The following is a 24,495-nucleotide window of genomic DNA, read 5'->3' as shown; positions in this document are numbered from 1 at the left end:
CACTTTCTGAATTGACTGTCTGAAATCTATTCAGGTGTTTTCTCCTTGGACATATAGCTGGGGAGGAAAAATCTACACAGATACTTCCATATCTTTTTGAAGGTGGGCAGATCTTTCCAGAGGTTGACTCCAGATTGTCATGTCATATATATATTCTCGTGGAGAGACTAATTTGTATATGGGACAAAAACATCCTAATAATTACTTGGTTATAACTTTCAAAATATTTTCAGTAATGAAACTATAGATTTAAAAATGGTGAGTGTAGTCTCTGCCTCAATACCTTGTCTTTTGGCTCTATATAGAAATATACACTTTGGTGCATTCAGCATCTCTACATTAGGATTGAAATGGAAGGCTTAGGACTTCTTCACCCTGCCTTTCATGTAACCTCAGAGAATTTAGGGCTGAATGGCTTCCCAGACCACTGAGGAAATATTTTATTCTGATTTACCTGAAAGCTACATCTTAATACCTCTGCTCCTTAATACAGCTGTTTGATATAACTCCTTAACTTTGTACTCTGCTATGGAAGCTGATATGCATGTACAAATGGAGTCACAGTGAATCGTTTATATGGTCACATACTGAGTTCTCAGAGCATTTTTGAGGGATTTGGGTCTCCATTGGTTCTTGCTTTGGTTAATAGAATCATGAAGACCATCAGAACCTAGAAGACTGATTGTTTCAAGCCACCACCAGTGAATTGATTCCCTGGGGAGCAGGACTTTTTTATTATTTTATTTATTATTAATATTGTTGTTTTTAGATCCATGGCTCTGTCTCCACCACTGGTCATGCCTAGAGCTCACATAGCCTACTGTACTGGTGCTAATACTTGGTTTTAGTGTTAATGAAAGATTCTTTGGTTCTGGATTTTGATGTCTAATGCCTGTATTTCAGATTGGTGGTAGCCCCTAACTCTCACCTATAATTTGCTATTCTAAGGGATGACTTGTGTGGCTCTGTATTCTGCCTCATTGTTTAACAGTAAAAACTTTCAGAATGTCTCCTTCTGACTATGCTTGCTTCTGGCTCTGAGAAATGTCCCTCAAATGTTTACACTCAAAGAGGTATTCCTGCACTTTAGAAGGAAAAATTGTTTGCCTAAAATTCTGTTTCTTTGATATCCACACACACTATTTCACCCATCTACCACCCCATGAAGTTCGGTTGCTGGATGGTGTGGTGTTTTTCAAAGTTTAGATTGTCTGCCCTCATGGTTGTCATGTAGAAAATTCACTTTTTTGTGTTTTTTGTAGTTGGTATTTGTAAAGGAGCTATTGCTGCGTGTGCATTTAGGAACTGACTGAGAGAGGTCTAGTGGATGCTAAGGCAGTGATAATTAAGATTGGAATGTTTGTGGAGGTGGAGGGAAGATCTGTCTTGACTATTATGCAGTCATCTAAGAGCCTGAGTCCTATATAATGATATCTTAGGATAAACATAATTACATATAAGTAACCCACATGCTTGCTGCTCTTAATCTACTAAGAAATATTGCAATCCCTTGATATGGTTAGGAAGATTTTGTGCAGTCACTCTCTAAAACTTCATCCAGCATCAGTAAAGGAGTTTTGGTATAATAACTCTATATGTCTCTGAAGGAACCTCTACTGAGAACTATCTGGCAGTCATAACACAAAAAAATAAAACCTAATAAAAATGACATCCTTCTCCATAATCAGACTTTAGAGAAACGCTGAAGACTTCTTGGGAAGATCAGGGAAATCTCATTACTGATTTCCATCACCTTTGACCAGAAACTTCCTACGTATGTGTAAATGTTATAAAATGTCACCAGATCTGAAGCATTCAGAACTTGTTACTGGAAGGAAAAGCAGTTTATATTGTTTGAACATTTTCCGACTTCTTCAATTGATACTGAGCATTTGTAGATAGTAAAAATAATAGGTCTGTTTTTATTCCCCCCTCTTGCATGTTTTAGGTTCGGCATGGTGCAGGCACTGCGCTGAGGGAAATACTTAAAGCACACGGGAAAAGTGGTGGCAAAATGGGAGACAGTACTGTAGAAGAGGTAAAATTAGAAGTCTCTGATTGATGATCAGCTTATTGAAAGAGAGACCAAGCAATATTTAAGTGTGGCTTCTTTTGCAGCCTGTAGAACTCTTCTCTGCAAATACTAAAATTGGGATACACAGATGATAGAGGCAATTTAGGAGTGTGGGAGTGGCTGTAAAAGGTGTAATCTAATGACGGAATGTAAATCACCTTTTTTAAAAAAAAAACCAAAAACTTGAACAAAGAGCCTCTGCATTGACAATTGAGTGCAAACTTGGATTTCAAGAATCAGCTTTGCCATTAGCAAGTATTGGAGTCAATATGTTCCAAAGTTATGACAAGGCAAATTCTGCAGCGTAAAATAGTTTGGCTAATTTAATAAACCTAATTTAGCTAAAATGGCTTTTAGATTATAAAGCAAGTTGTATAATGCTTTCTAATAGGAAAGCTGATGCCATTGGCTTGCTTTGGATTACTAAACCAGGAAGACGTATTTAGAAGACAGTCCCCATTTATTTAAAAAGAGCACTTGAGTGTGCTATTGATATAGTAGCCCATAGTAAGTTTTTTGGAAATACCTGCTAACTTCTGCCACCCTTCTTCACATAGTTGTTGTACAATCCTCTTGAGTTGGCTGTTGCAAAAGGGACTTTAAGGAAGGCATAAATGCCTCATCCCAATTGCAGAGCAAGTGGAAAGTAGTCAGGTCTGTAAGAGCCCATGGTGTAGAGGATGTTCAGGGTTTTTTGTTCTTGTTTTTTTCCCTTGGGGTGAGGGCGCATGTGAGAGACATACTTTGACAGCCCAGCAATTCTGCACCTTTGCAGTGGCCCAGAGAGGCCATTGCCATAGATATGGAAGTTGGGCTGCCCTACCCAGCACTGGGAGCCCATTACCCGGGGATGAAGGAGTGAGGTGGGCAGAGAGGTACAAGCTGCCATCTCTCCTTTTTGCATCCATGCAAGGATGTATTTGCCCCACTGGAACTTTTTGCAGAATACTCTGTGAATAAGGATGGGAGAACATGAACCTAAATATTTAGTCATTGAAGGTATTTTAAATTGTATAGCCTTTAGTTCTTTTATTGTTTGAAAATGCACTTGTCCTATGGAGATTGCAATTCATTGGCAGAACTGGGAAGAATAAAGTAAATAACAAGTATAGAAATAAAACTACATAAATTTCATGAATATTAAAATAACTTTTGGGGGAAGTGGTGGAGAGCTAATAATTCAAGGGGGCTTTTGAGGTGAAGGTGGCTTTGGTAATGTCTTTTAGCATTTGTATAGTGTTCAGTCTCTAGATCCGAGTGAACTTAACTTAGTGCTTAGTCTAAATAGAGATGGAGGATACCTTAACTAGAGCAGGGCTTAGCAGAAATTGGTTGCTTTCATTCTATCTCTTTTCCTAGAATAAAACAATACTTGGTTTATTTTAGACTTCTGTTTGTAAATGTGTTCAAACAACTATTACAAGGTTCAGTAACTGACTTGTATAGTAAGGAATGGGCATTATTTAGTGTTTGTGAGTCTTATTAAGATTTTCTAAAATTTTAATAATATTTAGAAGTATTAATACACATTAGAGATGGGTATATGGTAACAAAACTGGACCTAGTAACTAGATGAGTGCATAAAATATCAACTGTTACAGCTTTTCTTTTTTAACATCTGCATAGTGTCACAATTTGCCCACCTTGACCAATGCAGAGGAGGAAAAGATTGTTTAATATCTGCAGTGTGCTTGTATTGCCCAAGTAGTATTTGTTCAGTTTAAAATCAGTGCATCTTTGCTGATGTTTCCAGTTGTTCTAAAAGTGAGGCAGAAATTTCCAAGTAGTTCGCCTCTTATTTGGATAAGGGAAAAGTTCCTAAATTCTGTTTGGTGGTTCTTCCACCCCCGAAAAGTAATTTTTGGTGTGACCACTTAACCCTTCATATATGGTTCAGTCCCATAAAAGCCTGGATGTTCAAGTGTCCTATGAGTAGAGCACGGAGGTACTGATGAAGTGAAGCCAGCCTCTTTCCAAACCCAGGTCGAGAGTCCAAGACTGCCCTATGCCCAGTTGTAGATATTGGAACCACAGTGATTCATCATGTATGCTGTGGCAGGCCTTTGTGACCCATTTGGGGTCCATGTGGAGACCCTTTCCTCAGCACACGCACGTTTGCACAGTGGCTCCACTTGTAGTCCCGCTGCACAGAAGTTGTGCAAGGCATAAGTGGTGCTTGTGACCTTGTGCTGCCCCTCCATGCAGTGGATTAGTTTCACTACTGGAGAATTAGGTGATTGGGGCAGGAAATCTGCTTGTAATGCAGATACACAATTAGTCACAAGTTTAACTACTGTGATACAATCTTCTCAGTATGGTGAAGAAAAGGAATCTTGAGAATCTTTCTATGAACTAATTTAGCAAATGGTATTTAATTTCCTTTAACAGATGGCTCAGCAGCATCAAGAATGGCTGGAAGACTTAGTTATTAGACTCCTTTGTGTGTTTGCATTAGACAGATTCGGAGACTTTGTTTCAGATGAAGTAAGTGTCAACTCTTAGACTTGCTAATCTATTTCCATGTCAGACTTCATGTAGAAATGCTTTGATTTATGTCCATCATTCACTATGTCCTAGGTTGTAGCACCAGTACGTGAGACTTGTGCTCAGACTTTGGGAGTAGTATTGAAACATATGAATGAGACTGGAGTTCATAAAACTGTGGATATTCTCCTGAAGTTGCTCACACAAGATCAATGGGAAGTGAGACATGGCGGTCTGCTAGGAATAAAGTATGCGTTGGCAATTCGTCAGGTAATCAATCACCTGTTTGTTGTGTTTTTCCTATTCAAAGTAGCTAATGCTACAAAAAATTTCTTTTCACAGAGACTTATTGTAAAACTCCAGAAACAGAAGTGAAGAGACTAGAGGGTGATACATGAATTTGATGCTGTCATTTGTTTTCAAGAAGCACATGTTTAAAATATATGGCATATTTAAATGAAACCATATCCTGTGGTGACTTCCTCCTCCTCCTCCTCTCTCTCTCTCTCTCTCTCTCTCGCGCCCCCCTCCCGCCCCCCCCCCGGGGTAAAACACCATGGCTTGGTACAACTGAAGACTGCCATTTAGAGGTTCTAATAGTGGAATAACGAAAGTGTACTGAAGGTTCTGGCTGAGGCATATTTGTAGGACAAATTCAGTCAATTTATAAGATAGATTAGCTTTCTTTCATGAATGGTAACTTTTTAACTATTCAGAATGGTTGCTATTTCTGTTTCTGACCAAACTGCAGGGGGGAGGTGGTTGTCTGGGTTTTTTTGCTTGTTCTCTTTTTTAAAAGAGAAAGAAGAGGACTCTGAGATTGTGGAAAAGATATTCAGTTAAACAAATGTTTCCTCATTCAATTTATGAATTAAACTTGTTTTTTAGGATACGATTAATACTTTATTGCCTAAAGTCTTGCCTGCAATAATTGAAGGTCTCCAAGACCTGGATGACGATGTCCGAGCTGTTGCTGCGGCATCTTTAGTACCGGTAGTGGAAAGCCTTGTTCATCTTCAGTCACAAAAGGTGAATGGCTTATTTTCTACATTTTGACTTCAAAAAGTTCATCTTGGAGCTGAACAAGAAAGCAATGTTTATAGTGCAGTACACAAATTTTTAATTATTTTGTTATATAGAAGACTGACTTACTTTTCTCTCTCTTTGTAAGATAACTTCTCCCCTTGTGCTTATTCCTCTAGGTGCCCTTTATTCTTAATACACTGTGGGATGCTCTTCTGGAATTGGATGATCTGACGGCTTCTACAAACAGCATCATGATCCTTCTTTCCTCCCTTCTAACTTATCCTCAGGTCCAAAAATGCAGGTACCTCTTTCCAGCTACTACTTAGGAGACAGATCTAAGCATTTGTTACTGAAGCAGTTCATATTGGAATAATCTAAATTTATAGCAAATTACACTGTATATGGAGGAGATAATGCATAATAATATTGGGAAGGTATCTTTCTGCAGTAAATGGATGCTGGTATAAATTTTGAGGACAAATTTTGTAAGTTGGTCGAAGGCTGTTAAAGGGCAGTGCACTTTCTGTTTTAGGACACTAATAATCTAGAACCAAAATTTAACACACTTTGTCACTAGATTTAGCACCACTTTTTGTTAAGAAATTAAAGGTTAAAAAGCAATAGCCACTACTTATGCATGACCCTTAATTATTTCTGTTGTGCTAAGTGGGAGCTGTTATCCTGCACTAAACTGCCCCATTCTGCAGACTTCATATAAACAAACCCTGTTGACTATAATGGGAGAGTTACACCTATGCAACACACACCCAAGGGCTTTGGGGTCAGACCCCTAGCAAAATGCAAAGGAATAAAGCTATCTTATTCACAGAACCACTGGCTGTATCACTGATGCAAGGAACCAAGTAAATAGAAGAAACTGGACAAATCCATGTTGGCTTCTGCTCAGTAAACAGAATCCCCCCCCCCCCCCAAAAAAAAAAACACCTGACTGTGTATTCTAAAACTTGCACTTAAAACTTAGACAGACTTTTAATTTACGCTTGTCCTCTTTTCTCTATTTATTTTTTTTCTTTTATCTGTCTCCTCTAATTGTCTTGTCTACCTGATTAAATGTTACCAATATATCCCTTTGTAAAGGTTGAGACCATCTCACTGTATTTTTGTCATCCCTACTCATACATCCGGGAGATTCATTTTTTTAAAACTCTAGTCCATTATTTAATAGTGGAGACCAAAAAAACCACTACCTCAAATTTATTTAGTTATACTGTCATAGCCCTTTTTAACAGCTGGGGGAGCATGGGGTGGAGGGGGGGAAGAGGTAAAAATACTGCTTTAAAATGCTGTCAGCTGAAAAAAAAGATGAAATTGAAAGAGATATCAGGCTCTTAATTTTTGTCCCCAAAACCTTCCCTCTCATCGCTTTCTTGGTCACTGTGAACAACACCACCATTCTCCGTGTCACTCAATCTGGGTGTTGTCTTTGGGCCATTTCTAGACTGCTGCATTCAGACCGTGTCTAAATATTGCTTCTAACTGTTTGTCTACAGTGAGGAATTGAGTAGCATGGCTATTCTGGAATTTCAGAGTAACAGCCGTGTTAGTCTGTATTCGCAAAAAGAAAAGGAGTACTTGTGGCACCTTAGAGACTAACCAATTTATTTGAGCATGAGCTTTCGTGAGCTACAGCTTAGCCATTCTGCAGGAGTTCTTCAGGTATAATTTAGTTATTTTTGGAATTGCTCTCTGGACACTAGTCTGAAATATGTGACATTATTCCAGTATAATGTCAGCACATGGAAGTTATTCTGGAATAGCTATGCTGATTGATGTCCTTCATGTAGACAAGGCTTTCAGAGCCAGCCTTTATGGTTCATTCACACAATGTGACACTCATCTAGTGTCTGGGCTTGTGTGATGGGGTTCGGTCCATCACTGCGGCGCCTCCTGCTGGCTGTCCTGGGGACTAGAGCTGTACACCAGTGTACTCTCTTCTGGTGGTGATTCGCCACTGTCACTTCTGTTCCAGGGACCCACGTCATTCCCAGGACTGCGGTGTCCTCTTCATGACGCAGCCCTCTGGCTGTGCCACACTTGGTGTTCCCCCTTCTGGCGGACAGTATCACAGTTCCTCAGTCCAGCCACTTTCTTAGTGGCAAGTGGGGACCAGGGGGACCTGGGCCTGCCCACTACTCTGGATCCCAGCCCAGGGACCCTGTGGGTGGTCACCACTTGCTGCTTCCCCTCCAACTCCTCTGTAGAGCTCCCTGGGCCACTTCCCCGTGGCCCCAGCACCCTGTTTGCCCTTGCCTCAGGGCCTTAGCCTGCAAATCCCTGCAGCCTGCCAGGAGCTGCCTTTAGCTCCCTGAGTCTCTTCCTGTAGCACTACTATGTCCAGGGTGCGTGCTGCCCTCCGCCTGCAAGGCAGCCAGTCCTTCTCCCCCTTCAAGCTCCAGGGAGTGACTAAAGCTGCTCGGTACTGCAGCTCTTCTTATATGGGCCTGATTGGCTGCTCCTATAAGCCCTTCTGTGATTGGTGGCCTTCTGTGCAGCCTCCCTATGACTCTGTTAACCCCTTATGTGCCAGTGTGGGGCATACACTACATCGCGGCTTGTCGCTGCCTCTCTGTTCTTCCCAAATGTTTATCTTCCACCCTTTTAATCTTCGCAGCAGTGTTTTGAATGTATTTATCTGGACTTGTAGCTCTGGGCATGTCACCATCCACCCTTAGCACCCCCCTCCTAGCTTGCCCATTTTTACTGCATCAAATACACTACTCAGGTTCACCTTTATGTTCCTTTTTGGTCTAGTCCTGCCCTAGCAATCACTACTTATGCACTAGTGAGGCCCACCTCTTACACCAAAAATGCCAATCTTCTTTACTTGTTCAGATTTTTCTCATAAGCACCTTCATGTGTTCTTCCATGCCATCCTATATGCATAAAGGAGTTTCCTGTAACAATTTAGTATCCTTGTTCAGCTCTCTTCTTAATTTTCCTTTGTTATGATGGCTACAGAACGCTTGATAATGGCTCGACAGCTGATGTGCTCTGACCACTGCTGCTTTTACTTACAATAGTCTCACATTGAGCCCTATAGTTTATTATTTGCAGTGTAGAAACAAATAATTAAGTTCTTTAGGAAATCAAAGTAGAGAGATTCTATGAGAAGCTACTGTGAATTAAATCCAAGGGTTCAAGTTGCATCATAATGACTTTTTAAAGTAATACTAAGCCTTTGGGATTTTTCCCTTCTCTCCAGCTGATGGTCTGAGTTGGTTTTTTGTTGTGTATTATACGGCTCTTGTCCTTGTGTCTCTTCCCCCGCCCTTTAAAACAATTAAATACAAATCCATCTTTTACTTCCAAGGCTTCCAAGCTATTCTGCAACTCCTTTCTTTCCAGCAACCCTACGTTTTGAAATTTCACTGTGATGTAGAACCTTGAATTACCATTAGAGTAAATTCTTTTAGCTATTTTGGGGGCTGGGGTGGGGCGTGAAGGGTAAAAAATGTAGTTTTGATATTTTAAAAGCCACAATAAACCAGTTTATTGTACAAGTAAAATTTTAACTATTAACAATTTAGTGCATGACATGTGACTTTACTGCCATGTATTATGACACTTCTGTGTTGGTTTGGGTTCACCTAATTCTCTATTTTGTATGTATTGATATGTGACTATATAGGTATAATCTAGTTTACGTAACTTCATAAAGAGACTTTTGGGAATGTTCTAAAGATGAAACTAAGTGGCATTCTCAGTCTTCTGTTTTCAAGTAGCTTATGCTGCTGTTGATTCCCTTTGTTGCCTCCCACACATCAGCAGGTAAATTAGTAGAGGGCCACGTTTTTTTACTCGAAACATGAAATGAAAAAGTGTAAATCAAGACCGAGAAAACTAATGTTTTCACTCAACCTCTGACCCTCACTTATTTAAACAGCGAGTTCATTAATGCCAGAATTAGAAGTGGAGACACATCTATCCTTTTGATACCTTTTTAGTAGGAGCTTGGCTATACCAGGGTGTGAATCTGGAAATTATGTACTTTGTACCACTTCTTGGGTGTATATAATCTGCTTTTCATGGTATGCAGTAACTCAGTGGAATTTTTGGGGAAGACCCATATGATGATCTCTGGGAGTTTTGATTTTACCACACTAACAAACAGCTTCAATCAAGGTGTTTTAATTCACTGTAGCATAGTGTGCATATTGCAATTTAGTGGTGGCCCCACACCACTAAAGTCAGTGGGGGCTTTTACATTGACAAAGGATGCAGACCCATTATGAATCTCCATTTTTGAATGAAGCTTTTCTGTGGGGGGAAAAAAGATTTGCCTATGGGAGGGTTCAACTCTAGATCCTTAATCTTAGGAGGTAAATTGAATATCTAAAAATAAAATCCCCTTCTCAATCTCTAATCTTCCTCCACCTGTTTTGTTTTCCCTTCCTTATAATTTTTTCCTCCCAATTCCTCCATTGTCTTCTGCTTCTGTCTCTCACTATCTCACAATCATGTGTACGTGCTGTTTATTCGCAGGACAATAATAACTCTTTAATAGCTGTAAATCGCTGCCTTTAAAGACCAAAGCATTGGTAAAAGATTTGTTTGGATTAATCAGTGGTTTTATTAATAAATATTTGCCTCTTTGTTTTGCATGTACAGGCTTTTGATTCATTTAGATTTATTGCAGTAACTGATTTTTGTTTCCTTTTTAAAAGTTTAGTTGTGCTTATCCAATAGCTAGGACTACAGCAGTTCACTTTATCGTTGTGGAAAAGTTAAGAAATATTTCACCTTGGGGCTTTGGTGAAGACAATAAATCACTTGAGTTCCTTTCTCTAGATAGAATTATGCCATTAAATCCTTGAGGAATCATCAATGAGATGCCTTGGTTGAAGGTTCTCATATAAATTATGAAAACAATCTGTTTTGAGAGAGCCACCTTACAGAGCTTTCCATCCTTACCTCTAGTCTCAGATATTATAATTGCAACATTTTCAGTATATTCTCACAATGTTCGTGCCAATATTAAAATCTCAAGCAGGAAAAATCAGAGTTAAGGCAGAAACTTTGTAATTCACTCCATTGCATGGAACGTGGTATCTCCGATGAGTTGATGTGTAATAACTATTTTCATTATCAGGCAGAAGGAGTTTCATCCTTAATGCTTAACTGCATGACAGATGAAGAAATTCTGACTGACCTTTAAAATGAAATGTGCTTATTTCTATGTATGTGCTTGTTTGGGTGGAGGTGGGGAAGGGGGACATACTCTATTTTGAGTGCGGAAGAAGCCATAGCAATTAAGCATATAGTTACAGTAGGACCTTACTAATTTGGACAAGCTTCTGAATTTTGCCATTCATGAGTAAACACCCCAAAAAAAAAAAAAAAAAAAAAGCACAACTCAAACCATTTATTTTGACCATTGTAGTTGAGCTATAACTTGATCCTGCACTTAACATGGCCTGGGGAATACACAGTGTTACTTTTCTATTTTTCCTTTCAAAAACATCCCTTTTTAACTAAATATTATACCTGGGTTTAAATAAAATGAACTTAGATTTTTTTAATTTCCTTTCTCTTACACCCCCCTCACCCCTCAAAATGTTCCAGTATTCAGCAATCACTCACCGTTTTGGTCCCACGTGTATGGCCATTCTTGCATCATACTATATCATCTGTTCGAAAAGCAGCGTTGGAAACTTTATTTACGCTGTTATCTACCCAAGACCAGGTAAGAACTAATACTTATAATACCACTTACCAATCACAATACAGAAGTGCATTGCATTGTCTTTGAGTCACTTGATAACTCTTACAAGTTATGTGGAAAACATTTGTGGCCTACTTCTGCTCTGGGTAGAGGTGGGTGCCGCTTTAATAGCGAGAACCTAAAATAGTATGTTTAAATTTACATTGTATATTGGAATTTTCTCTCACTTATCATATCCCTGTCTTCAAGAGTTCTTCAGCCTGGCTAACTCCGATCCTGCAAGATATGTTGAGGCACATTTTTCAGTTTTGTATTTTAGAAAGCAGCCAAGATATTCTGGATCTTATTCACAAGGTATTTATTTAGCTTATGACTATGCTATCTTTTATATACCACCCTTTTTCAGATGCATGACCTTCAGTCTACATAATTGCATGGCGTTATACTGCTATACATTGATTTCACTATGATCATTGTGAAACTGTTCCTAGATCTTGCACGTCATGTTCATCAAATGTTTGAATAGATGCCATGATACGTATTTCTAATGTACACAAATTTTTTTTTTTCCTCCCTCAAGGTGTGGCTGGAACTGTTAAACAAAGCATCAGTACAATACGTGGTAGCAGCGGCTTGTCCGTGGATGGGAGCCTGGCTCTGCTTAATGATGCAGCCTTCTCACTTGCCTATTGATTTAAATATGTTGCTAGAAGTAAAAGCCAGATCAAAGGTAAAGATTTTTAAAACCTGTGTGGGAAATCAAGGAAACCAGTGATTACTGAGGTTCTGTAGCAAACTGTGACTGGCCTGTGTAGAAAGGAAGGAGAGTGCTATTGACCCCAAGACTCTGTGGGCATTACCACCATAGAGGTGGAACTATGAATCTCTACAGCAGCCTGCAGAGCAGTCCCACTACTTGTGTATGTGGCCATTCAAGGAAATATAGTCCCTACTGGGGTTCCACTTGCAGCAGTACAGTTTTGCATCACCCTGACACAAGCCAGTACCTAAATGGCACAACTTGGCCCTGTATAAGAACTTTAAAATGACAGTTTCTTTTGGTAAGCTTTGACGCTTATATTACCGCTATGGCACAATTTTTCTTCTTTATATAAATTAATTTTGTCAAGGCCAAATACAAATGTATGTAATAAAGCCTATTGTGCAATTAATAGAAGTTGTTGAACTAAAAGTAATTTCATAGAATCATAGAATATCAGGGTTGGAAGGGACCCCAGGAGGCCATCCAGTCCAACCCCCTGCTCAAAGCAGGACCAATCCCCAACTAAATCATCCCAGCCAGGGCTTTGTCAAGCCTGACCTTAAAAACTTCTAAGGAAGGAGATTCTACCACCTCCCTAGGTAACCCATTCCAGTGTTTCACCACCCTCCTAGTGAAAAATTTAAACATTAGTTCACTCAAAAATGCCTCAGAGCCTCTCTGGCAGATACTCTAATTCTCCATATAGTAAATACTCTTTAGACGTGGTCTATACCTAAAACTTGTCACTCGGGGTTGTGAAAAATGTTGCACCCAGTGCACTATAGTTAGGTCAACCTAACCCCTGGTGTAGATGAGGTTAGATTGATGGAAGGAGTCTTCAGTTGACCTAGCTACCACTTCTCAAAGGGTTGATGTTACAGGAGTTGTAAGTTGATGGAAGGGGTGTTTCTGTTGATGTTGCTTACATCAATGTAGGAAGTGTCTACTCCTGTGCTGCTGTAGTGTACCCTTACCTATCTGTGGATGGATCAAACTATGTACTGTGCTCCTTGTAAACCCTCTACTGTTTTATAAGGTTCTAGATACTTCTTATTTCAACATGTTTTCATATCTGATCTGTAGCACCTATGTGTATCATTTCTCCAACTTCTGTTTTGCAGAATTGAATCCGCTTTCTCAGGATTACTTTACTTGTGAGAAACTGTCATATGGTGTTTTTCTTCACTTGTTCTGGCCTCAGATTCAAACTGGAGGTCTAGCAGCATACTGGCTTAGATAAGTTAGTTAATAATCAAACCAGGCCACACATTTAGCAGTGCAGGGCCTCAGCAATAGCTCATAGTCATCTATCCATGATTTAAGCACTTTCAAAAGTCACTGTCAGTTATTCAGAGATCCTGGACTAATGTACAATAAAATCTGGTGTGGATGTTTTCCAAATCACTACATAGAACAATTATAATTTAATATGGAAATGTGAATTCATAGGGTTTTGGTTTTTTGCCTGAAATACAGAAAACTTTGGAAAGCAAAACAGACAAGATTTCTTACTACTTCTGTATTTATTCCATAGGAAAAAGCAGGTGGCAAGCTGCGTCAAGGTCAAACCCAGAACAAAGAAGTGATACAGGAGTATATTGCTGGTGCAGACAGCATTACAGAAGATCTGGCAACCAGGGATTATGTTGTTATGCGAGCCCGGGTGATGGCAGCAAAGTCAGTTTGTGGAAAATATGAAAAAAAAATACAAAAACAATACATAATCTAAAAATTAATTTGTAAAATTTTTGCTAAAATCTAACTTATCTGAGACATTTAACTTTGTCTTTAAAGTATGTACCAAGGAGTGAGACTAATGTTACTGTAACACTTTTTTTTTTTTTTTCTTCTTTGGTCAAGGTTGTTAGGAGCACTTTGCTGCTGTATTTGTGATCCAAGTGTAAATACCGTTCCTCAAGAAATAAAACCAGCTGAATCACTAGCTCAGCTACTGCTTTTCCATTTGAATTCGAAATCTGCCTTGCAGAGGATTAGTGTTGCGTTAGTAATTTGTGAGTGGGCTGCCTTGCAAAAGGTAGGATGCTTTTTACAGCAAAAATTAAATATGATTTACTAAATTAATGACCGTTTCTGTTGTTGTCTGAAATAGAAGTACAACAAAAAAGCTAATACTGTATTTTTATACTGTTAAATGATGAAATCTGACAGGTGAAGCAATGGCCTAGAATGATACTGAATTATTTTAAAGTTGGCTAAAAGGTGACACTGTCGTTCAGTGAATGTGTTAAGGGTTCTACGAATATTCACTCTAGATGGATACTTGACTTTCTTTTAATATCAATGTATTCTGCATAAATGTATACCATCTTTCCTTTTGTTATGATTTTGTTCTTGTTTAGTAAGTTATTCTCCATCCATGTAAAATTGGGTGTTAAACCTACTTGGAAAAACTTTTCCATTAATACGGTACTGATGAATGCTTAATTTTTATAAAATGTTGGGACCATTAACTGTTTTCATGGTATACGGAAGTTTGTGTGCACATCTTCATTTTTGTCGCTTTTAAGTCTTGCTGTGTTAAAAGCTTTAAATGTTTTGTTCAGGAACATCTAATTAGCGAAGTTGAGTTGTGTTCCTTCATCTTAATTGAACAAAATAACCAGTTTGAACACTTGAAGATCTGAATTGATTGGCTTGTTCTGTTTTAGGAATGTAAAGCTGTAGCCCTTTCTGTGCAGCCACGCTTACTTGGAGTCCTTTCTGAGCACCTTTATTATGATGAAATTGCTGTTCCTTTTACACGAATGCAGAATGAATGTAAACAACTCATTTCATCACTAGCTGATGCACACATTGACATTGGGAACAGAGTAAACTACAGTGTATTTACAATAGATCAAGCTAATGAACTGGTGAGTAAATCTGAATTAAGAGGTAGTTTCTAGTCCTAATTTTCAATGTGCTGTATAATAATGCTGAAGAATTGCAATGCTTTTCAGAAGTCAATACATATATTGTGACTTGAATGGTTGCTTTTTCTGGCATAAGATAAGAAATGGATGTTCATTATATGTGCACAGAAGAAGATGAACCAAAAGATTAGCAGCATGATATTTTTCCATTGAAATATATATCTTACAGAATTATAGAGGCACCATTTTAAACCCAACTACTGGATTCGCTATCAACATCCTTTTAGGTCAGTGCTTTAAAAAACACTTATGCAGTCAAATGTTAATTGAGGCTGATAGGAAACCTGGATTTGCATATTTCCTGGGAAGGGTAATTTTTCTTTGTGATCGCATATGTTCATTCCACCTTAGGTGTGTGCACACCCAGTGCACCAGAGCCAGAGATTTTTCCCTTAGCAGAACCTGTCAGGGTGGTACATGTGCCCTCTACATGATGGTATAAAGGAAGAAGCTGCTCCAGATTCTCCACAGTTCCTTCTTACTGTCCTTTAGGAGTGTCCTTCCAGATATTGTGGAGAGTTGGCACCGAATCCCCTTCTCTGGTGCTGAGGAAGGCGCACGGATCACATTCCTTGAAGGAGCCATGCTCATCTAGAAGGTTGAGGTCCCCATAACCATTCTCCAGTGAACAAGCAGAAGGATGAGGTGGAGGATGGGACAAAATAAAGCTTCTTCTAGGAAGAAATGCTCCCCACTACACACCTCTTCTTTTCCTTTAATGATCACTGAGGCCAGCCAGCCACTTCTGTACCAACCCCTTCAATGCAAAAAATATCTTGGTACTGATGACACTGGAGGGCTATCCAGCAGCATGGGACCTGTTCTGTATCTCTGAGCTGGATTATCTAGTAGTGCAGTGGACAAACTAGCCGGTACTGCTTGATCTCAGGCTTCATCTATAAACTTACAAAGACTGGTTCAGCCCTTAATACTATGGTCACCGTCAAGGATATCTCTGACCCACACTTTCCTACTATCATGCCAGTGTCATGCGGGGAGCTCATATTGTTGCTTGTCCACTATGACTCCTAAATCCTCTTCAGAATTATTGCTTTCCAGGATACAGTCTCCCATTCTGTAGATGTGACATGCATCCAGGAACTTTGCATTTGGCTTTATTAAAACTCATTCTTTGTGAAAGGATGCAGATTACCAAGTGATCGGCTTGCTCTGTGTGACTAACCTGTCCTCATTATTTATCACTGCGTGATCATTGTATTATCCACAAATTTTATCAGCAGTGATTTTATAGTTGCTTCCAGATCACTGACAAAAATGTGAATAGTATTTTAGGCTCAAACAGATACCTGAAGAACCTCATTAGAAACATGTCTATATGATGATGATGATTTCCCATTGACAACTACTTTTTGAGACCTACCAGATAGTTCTTAATCCATTTAACCTGTGTCTTTAGTGATTATTCTGTTATGCTAACTTCTTATTCAGAATGTAGTGCAATACTAAATCAAGGTATATTAAATCTACACTGTTACCTTTATCAACCAAACTTGTAATCTCAAAGAGTGAAATCGGGTGCATTTGACAAGGCTTTTTTTCCATAAAACAAAGTTGAATGGCATTAATTATATTTCCATCCTTAATCTTTCAATTGAATACCATATCCACTTGTTCATTATTTTTCGCTGGATTAATGTCCAGCTAACTAGCCTGTACCTACCCGAGTCTTCTGTTTTTTGTTTGCCCTTTTTTAATATTGGCACCACATTGGCACTCTTCCAGGCTTCTGGAATTTTTCTGGTATTCCAAGACGTATTAAAAATAAAGGTCAGCAATCGGATCTCCTCAGTCGACTCTTGGGTGCAAGTTATCTAGGCCTGATGATTTAAAAACACTTATCCCTAGCAGAGGTTGTCTAACCCTCCTTAGTTACTAATGAACAGGAAAGTATTGCATCATTCTCCATGATATGAATATATCATTCTGCTTCTGTACAAATGCAGCACAAATATTTAGTGAACACTTGTGCATGCTGTCTCATTACTAACAATGTTAGTATTTTCATCTAGTAATGAGCTCCGTACCACAGAGTAGGTGCAGCAGTGTCCCTACCAGATTTCCTCTTGCTCTCTACCCACCTGTGTGCCTGGAGCAAGTTTCAGGGTAGTGAGATCAATCAGCATTTGCTGAACAGCAGACATAAGGCCCATGTCAAATCCAAAGATCTTGAGTGTTCCAGAAGCACTGCAATCCTTTTATTACAAAGTCAGCTGAGGAGCAGCTCAACTTCCACATGACTCTGTAGCATTGCACGTCTTGCCCCAGTATGCTGGACAGCACAGCTCTTCTTGCCTGTCTCTCTTTTTCTCAGATCCCCATGCTGGTAATCCATAGAATGTCTAGCTATTTCTGGCTGGGCACAGGACAACTTAAATATAGGGAATTCCCAGACTCTCCCCCAAGCTTCAGTGACTTGCCAGTCATCTGGGTCTTGCTGCAAAATTGACTAACAGGAGTTAGGCAGATACTGAAGAACACTCTTTGGAATCAGGACTTATGTGATATCCTTCTAACCATTTATCTGTGTCCCAGATGAGGAATAGTGGGAGGGGGGTCCTGCAAGTAAGCTGGGGGAAAGCAGGGCAAAGGGAGCTGTGGGCATGAATGGAAAGAAATTATGGAATGATTAACAAAAGTGAGGAGAGACAAAGAAATTAATGATGGGAGATATTTAGAAAGGGAGAAGGAAAGGTAGTCTACTGGAGGGATGTAAGGTAAAACGCACTCGTCAGGGGTGGGGGGAAGAGAAGAAATGTCAAACAGAAGAAAATAGAAGAGGGAAAACAACTGGGCCACATTAAATATTCTACAGAAAGCTTCAATCAGGATGTAAAATGTATTTTGACATGGTGTATGTGTAGTGGGAATCCCAATTCATAGGTACCAGCTAGTACTTTTTATTCCCCATTTTAAAAAAAAAAGGGGGGGGGGGCAGACATTTTAAGCAAAGCTCCCATTGGCTTCACTGGGGCCAGAATTTCACTCAGTATTAAAGTTGAAATGAAAGTGTGATCACCTGTGTCTTTAACCCAGTATTTCTTTCATCATGCACAAACCCCACCTCCTCTTTTTTAGAGGAAATCTGGTTGTGCTATAAGCACAAATTGGTTTTAACTCTAGTTTTCTTTTCATTAGGTTACTACTGTTTTCAATGAAGTTACATCAGCTTTTAATTTAAATCCTAATATTTTACAACAATTGGACAGTAAACGACAACAAGTCCAAATGACGGTTACGGAAACAAACCAGGAATGGCAAGTGTTACAGCTGCGAGTCCATACTTTTGCTGCATGTGCTGTTGTGAGCTTACAACAACTTCCAGAAAAACTAAATCCTGTCATAAAACCTTTAATGGAAACTGTCAAAAAAGAAGAGAACATACTGGTACAAAACTACGCAGCTTTGTGCGTAGCTAAGTTACTTCAACAGTGTACATCAAGATCTCCATGCCCCAACTCTAAGATCATAAAAAATCTCTGCAACTCTCTCTGTGTGGACCCACATCTTACTCCCTTAGCAGCATGTCCTGCACAACCTCAAAGCAGCCATGAAAACTCTAAAGGTATATTGTCGAAGTCTGTGTCAGTTTTTTGAAAAAAATTGCATAAATGAAATATTTGTTGTTTTTATATAGTAGATATCTACATGAGTGTTCTACTTATGCATTTAAAATCAATCAGCTGTTTTAACTTCTTGTTAGAACTGTAGGAGATGTCTGAAAAATTAGTAGCTATGTACATTTATTTTTTGAACATAGCAGTGTAGCTCAAGAATTGGTCTTAGTGAATTTTCTGGAAGTTTTTCTGTGGAAGACTTTTTAAAACACAACAAAAAAACGGACTCCTGGGATGGTTTTTAAATTGAAATGTTTCATGGAGCAGAAGTGTGATGCTATGTGGAAATGAGGGATGTGTTACTATTCTGTTAGAATAATATTGCTAGTACAATTTTACATAGAATAAACCTAATGTTGGTTGCATGCTGTAGTTCTGCAGTCTAATCATAAGACAACTGAAAATTAAATGTTCACAAATACATGTAATGATGTTAACAGAAAAAATCAGACCCTGCAAATATAGTCCTGAAAATTAATGCTTTTCCATTCTTGTGGCTGAAAAGTAAATCTCTACCTCTCAGATGAACAATCTGAATCCTAAACTTTAAGAAACAAAATTTTTGAAATATTAAATTTATTGTGACTTGACTAACATTTTATGTCCTTTTGTATGTGTGTTTAGAATTGGAAGTAAAATACTTCTGAAGTAAATTCCACGTAACACATACATATATGGTACTCACATATCTGATGAAACCTAAAAATGTGGTTGGTTAATCTTTTTAATACCACTCCTACTACTTGAAAAGTAACTGAAAAAGTAATGCTAGTTAACCCACATCTATATTAATTCTTCCTTTTAGATCTGTGGGTGCCCAAAGTATATTTCCCATCTTAAATTTCAGAGTAAAATTCTTCCGAGTCTCTACAAACAGAGATGGGGGAGTGAGTGTGCATCACGATAATTTTGGTCTGATGAGCTGCTTTCCTTAAATTCTTGCAATTATACATTCAATTTTACTATGAACTACTTGCTCACTACTAGTGTGTGGTTTCTCTCCAGAGTAGCCCAGTGGACTAGGCACACCCTAATTAGGGAGGTGTGGCTTCCATTCCTGGCTCTCACTGACGCACGGTGTGATCTGGTGCAAGTCAAATCACCTCTTTCATTATCCACAAAATGATATTTACCCTTCTTTGTAAAGCAAGTTGAGATTGTTACCACTGCCACCCATTTCTGGTACTGTATTTTAAAGTAGATTGTCAACTTTATCCTCTTATAGGACCCAACTCTGAGAGAGATGGGATGCACCATACTGTCACCAAGCACAGAGGAATAATTACTCTGTATAGACATCAGAAAGCTGCTTTTGCCATCACAAGTAGGCGAGGTCCTACACCAAAGGCTCCAAAAGCCCAAATTGCAGACCTTCCAACGGGCAGTAGTGGAAACCTCACCACAGAACTTGATGAGGTAAATAAGTTGGGTTGGTTTGTTTTTTTGTGTGTTTTTTTTTTTTTTTTTTTAAAGAGCTAGATTATTGATTATCATTATACTTAATAAGACATGTTCTTCTAAATGTAGCTGTATTTCAGTCAATGGAGTTACACAAAGGATGGCATAATAGTTTTTCTTAATTAAAAACTGAGTCCATGTTTACTTTTTTATGTTGTAAGCAGCATGAAGAATTTATGTTCAAATAGAGGAAGAATTAAATATCTGTAGTGGTATTAAACTTAAAATAAACTAATTCTAAAGGGAAACATTTAGTCCTGAGTAAAATAGCTATTCATGTAAATGGGACATGCAGAATTAAATTCTCAAGTACTACATTAAAAGTGTGCCCTCTCCCTGGTGTCTACGTTGGAGGGAGGGACAGAAGACTGCTCAATATGTATTACAGAAATTTGAGACAGAACCCGAAGACTTTTTAAGTATCTCTGAATTTCACATTTGTAATGTGTCAATTATTTTTGCAAGTGTTGTATTAACTAGTTGAATTAAAGAATCTGAAAGCATCCCATTAATACCTTATTCACATTAAAATCTACTTCTAAACAATTTTATTTTAAGCCATTATTTACTGTGTAAATTTGTATTTAGTATTGCTTTGGGGACCCAGTAGAAAGTAGTGTTAGACTGATACATGTAATCTATATGAATAATAGCTAGTCTTCAAACAACTGGCCACCTAGCACATCAAAGAAAAAATTTAGAACTGATCTGCTTCATACAATAGACTAGTGTAAATTCATTTGAAAAATATCATTTCTAAGGTAAGGTCACCATGGTTAAATGACAAAAATCTTTTTCTTTCTTACTCATCACTAACTTTTAGCTTGAATGTGGAAGTTGTCAGAGATGATAACTTGGCTTTGTAATTACACATTACTTAGTTCCCTTACAAACGTTCTACATACATGCCTTTTTGTAAATAATTAAGTGAATTAATTTACAATGTGCTTCCTTTTTGATATTTTAAAAGTTGAACTGGATATCTTCTGCAGAAGCTTAAGTTTTTCTAGATTATAAGTTCATAAACCATGAAAATAAATTCATATTTTATGAGTAACTCCAACCAGTAAACTGGAAATGGCATGAAATTAGTTCTGTATGCTCAATAAAAAGAGGAAGCTGTTCTCTGAGGTATTTTGTGGGGAAGAGATGCTTGCTGTGTTTTCTCTGAGGGGGAAAAAATGAAGTTTCTATAATGCCAAATAACTTATTGTGTGGCTCTGAAACTCAAGAGATGCATTTACACTAGGGAATCTTAGTGGAAAACATAGGGGGAATCTTTTATTTATTTATATAAAAAAACCTGCTCTACAAGTATACATGGCAGAGCCTTGTCTATGCTTTGGCTCCCATCAGTGCAGATTTTTCTTCTAAAACTCCTTAGTGTAGACAGATCCAAAGTATGAACTTCAACTGGATATTTGCAAAAGTAAGATGTATTTTCTGCCATGCTTACTGTTCAAAGAGCCCCATTTGCTCCACTAGGACTTAAGTGCTTAACATTAAGTACTTAATATGAGTAAGTCTGGCAGAATCTATTATATTGTAACTCAAAATTCATAGGTTTCAGCGTAGCAGCCGTATTAGTCTGTATTTGCAAAAAGAAAAGGGGTACTTGTGGCACCTTAGAGATTAACAAATTTCATAAGCAGTTATGTCCCTGATTCAGCAAGGTAGTTAAACACATGCATAACTTTAAGCAGGTGAGTAGTCCCCTTGACTTCAGTAGGACTACTCCCCTGCTTAGAGTTATGCATATGCTTAACTACCTTGTTAAATTGGGAGCTAAAACACAAGGAACTGCTAACTGGATGCTGCATAGGAACTATAAATAGTTCAGTTTGCCCTCCTGCATAATACCACTTGTAAAGAATGTAAGTGCCTGTACTGTGAACTTCCAGAGAGCAATAATCACAGAAGTTACTTCCCTTTCTCTTGGTACAGGATTCCAAAGGTATAAAAGTTGGAGCATCCCCCAACTGTCCTTCAGTATCTTCTACCACCAAAGGTGCAGCAAGCTCTGATAAGACTCTGAGAGCTTGTCTACGTGGGGAAGTTAATGAGCATCAGGTTAGGGGGTGAATTTAGAGCCAGTAGCTATTCTTCATGAACTTCCTGTGTGGAGACACTTTCTGTGCATTAACAATGGCTTTGTGTGGTTTAACTTAATACATTTCTAAAGAGTATAAGCTTATAATAATTGGACAGGGCACTCTTAGTGCACAATAAGATTCTCCACATGAGGCGTTCATGCAGAGTAGCTAGCATGCACTAGCTATTCCAGGCTTTTCCTCATGTAGACAAGCCCTGAGTCTTCCCCTTGATGAACAGTAGTGTATAATATTGGTTATGCAATCAAATTTGTTTAAGTTTGAGCCAGGGAAGGACATTCTTAATTTTATTTTTTTTTGTGCAATTTGCAGATTTGTTTAACACTTAAACCTTGCTTGAATGTAACAAGCTTTGCTTCATTTTTAAATTCCTTTAATCTACTTATTCCCTCAACCATATTTTAATTCTAGGCTCAGAAGCCATATATTGTACAGAGGAGAGGAGCTGAATTTGCCTTATCTACTATAGCTAAACATTTCGGTGCTGAAATGGTAATAGGATTGCCACATCTCTGGGATGCTATGGTTGGTCCACTAAGAAATAATATTAACCTAAACAGTTTTGGTATGTACATTTCTTATTATGTTCTTGTTTTTTTGTTTTCTTATAGCATATGTGTTATCTGAAACTGGACATCTGTTTGTTTTTAACAGATCGGAAATCCTTATTGGAAAAGGGAGATGTGTCTGCTCAGGAGTTGGTCAATTCTCTACAGGTGTTTGAAACAACAGCAGCGTCAATGGACATTCAGCTTCACCCTTTGGTAATTAGCATGTTCTACTCCAAAGTGATTTCCTGACCAAACAATTTGCATTCATTGCCATTGTTTGTTGTACTTTTTTACAATACTTCAGTTCTTTATATAGTTGTATTGCTATTAGGTTGCTTGTGTACTCTCTTCAGATCACTTATATTAGTCTCCTTAAGAAAAGAGACCGCCTCCTGCATTTTTTTTTTTATTTAGCTTCTAGATATGAAAGCTGCATGTTCTATCCCTTCTTTATGCCATGCGCCTTTTTAAATATAGTTCAATTCCATATTTGTTTTATCTACAAGGTGCAGGATAGGTCAAGAAAATCAATATCTTATTTTTTCATATATCATCTATAAAGAGGGAGGAAAGCCATTTGGAAATGTAGTTGTTGGTAATATCTGAAATTCAAGCTACAGTGCAGTTTACATTGTTTTAAAGACAACCGTAAGCTCCTTGAATTTAAATGTATTTTGTTCTGGTTCAGAGGTTTCCAAATTGTTTGTGGGGAGCTGACTGGTCATATGGGCCTGTCTCTTCTTTGCTGTTAAACTGCATTAAAGTATAGGTACAAATATAATATATTTTCCTAATTCTACTTTTCTGAATAAGCAGTTGCTGTAGTTGACTCAGGAATGTGAAATGATTTAAAGTGGAAAGAAGGGTGGTCAATACAATTATGACTAGGATAGAATGTGGTCCAATATTTCCCTATATATTCAGCAAGGAAGAAAATGACTGACTGAAAAGACTCTTCTGAACTTAAATGCCAAGATTTTAAAAAAGAGCCTCAAGTTAGTTTCCTAATTCTATATGTAAGCACTTTTTTTTTTAATTTTTTTTAAATTTTTTTTTCAAAAGTTCTGAGCACTTAACTCTCACAGATTGAGATGATGCTTTTTCAGTTTGAAACTTCTTTCCTATCTGTAGAGTGCTTAAATTTTAAATTCAGGTTTAAGAACTTCATACATCTGTCTTGCTTTGCTAATTGACTTCTTACTGTACTGGAGAATATCCCTTGTTCCAGGTGCAAGTAAATTAGTCTTACATTATGTTTGTATGGGCAGTATGCTGTTTTTTCTCAGACCTCTCTGCATTCAGAAGTCTTAATCTGGGTATCCTTATGGTATTGACTAGGATACAATAATTGATGAAATAAATATATTTATATGCAATATAGAGATCTGACTTTCTTTTTTTTTTCTTTTCAGTTGATACAGCATTTGCCTCATCTTTATGTGTGCCTTCAGCATCCAAGCACTGCAGTGAGACACATGGTTGCTCGTTGTGTAGGTGTTATGAGCAAAATAGCTACCATGGATACAATGAATATTTTGTTAGAGAAGGTTATTCCATGGCTGGGAGCAATAGATGACAATACCAAACAAGAGGGTGCAATTGAAGCGCTTGCTTGTATCCTTGCTTGTATTATCTAAAATTGTGTGATTAGCAAAAAATACAATTTCTGTAGTGTGAAAAGTAGAAAATAAAAGTAAAATTTTGTTTTATCCTCCTAGTGTAGGATGCTGGGCTTCCGGTTGGATCACTTAAGTTGCCCATCAGATGAGCTTTTTTG

At 38.1% G+C, this 24,495-nt stretch overlaps 1 protein-coding gene across 2 annotated transcripts in view; it reads left to right on the top strand.

Moving 5' to 3' along the window:
- BTAF1 (B-TFIID TATA-box binding protein associated factor 1) overlaps window positions 1-24,495 on the top strand; it is a 97,779-nt gene that overhangs the window by 26,225 nt on the left and 47,059 nt on the right. For both annotated transcript variants that reach the window (XM_084633123.1, XM_084633122.1), the window contains exons 9-24: window positions 1,949-2,038; window positions 4,463-4,558; window positions 4,652-4,828; window positions 5,447-5,587; window positions 5,761-5,885; window positions 11,168-11,288; window positions 11,517-11,621; window positions 11,848-11,997; window positions 13,565-13,707; window positions 13,891-14,065; window positions 14,700-14,903; window positions 18,120-18,546; window positions 19,824-20,014; window positions 22,579-22,732; window positions 22,822-22,931; window positions 24,131-24,332. In XM_084633123.1, the coding sequence (XP_084489249.1) occupies window positions 1,949-2,038; window positions 4,463-4,558; window positions 4,652-4,828; window positions 5,447-5,587; window positions 5,761-5,885; window positions 11,168-11,288; window positions 11,517-11,621; window positions 11,848-11,997; window positions 13,565-13,707; window positions 13,891-14,065; window positions 14,700-14,903; window positions 18,120-18,546; window positions 19,824-20,014; window positions 22,579-22,732; window positions 22,822-22,931; window positions 24,131-24,332 (2,611 nt within the window). The remainder of the gene's footprint in view (window positions 1-1,948; window positions 2,039-4,462; window positions 4,559-4,651; window positions 4,829-5,446; window positions 5,588-5,760; window positions 5,886-11,167; window positions 11,289-11,516; window positions 11,622-11,847; window positions 11,998-13,564; window positions 13,708-13,890; window positions 14,066-14,699; window positions 14,904-18,119; window positions 18,547-19,823; window positions 20,015-22,578; window positions 22,733-22,821; window positions 22,932-24,130; window positions 24,333-24,495) is intronic.

The sequence above is a fragment of the Lepidochelys olivacea genome (assembly GCF_965140295.1).
Source record: "Lepidochelys olivacea isolate rLepOli2 genome assembly, chromosome: 7".
Taxonomy (NCBI): Eukaryota; Metazoa; Chordata; order Testudines; family Cheloniidae; genus Lepidochelys; species Lepidochelys olivacea.
The sequence above is the reverse complement of the archived record's forward strand: the minus strand, read 5'-3'. Positions and strand labels throughout refer to the sequence as shown.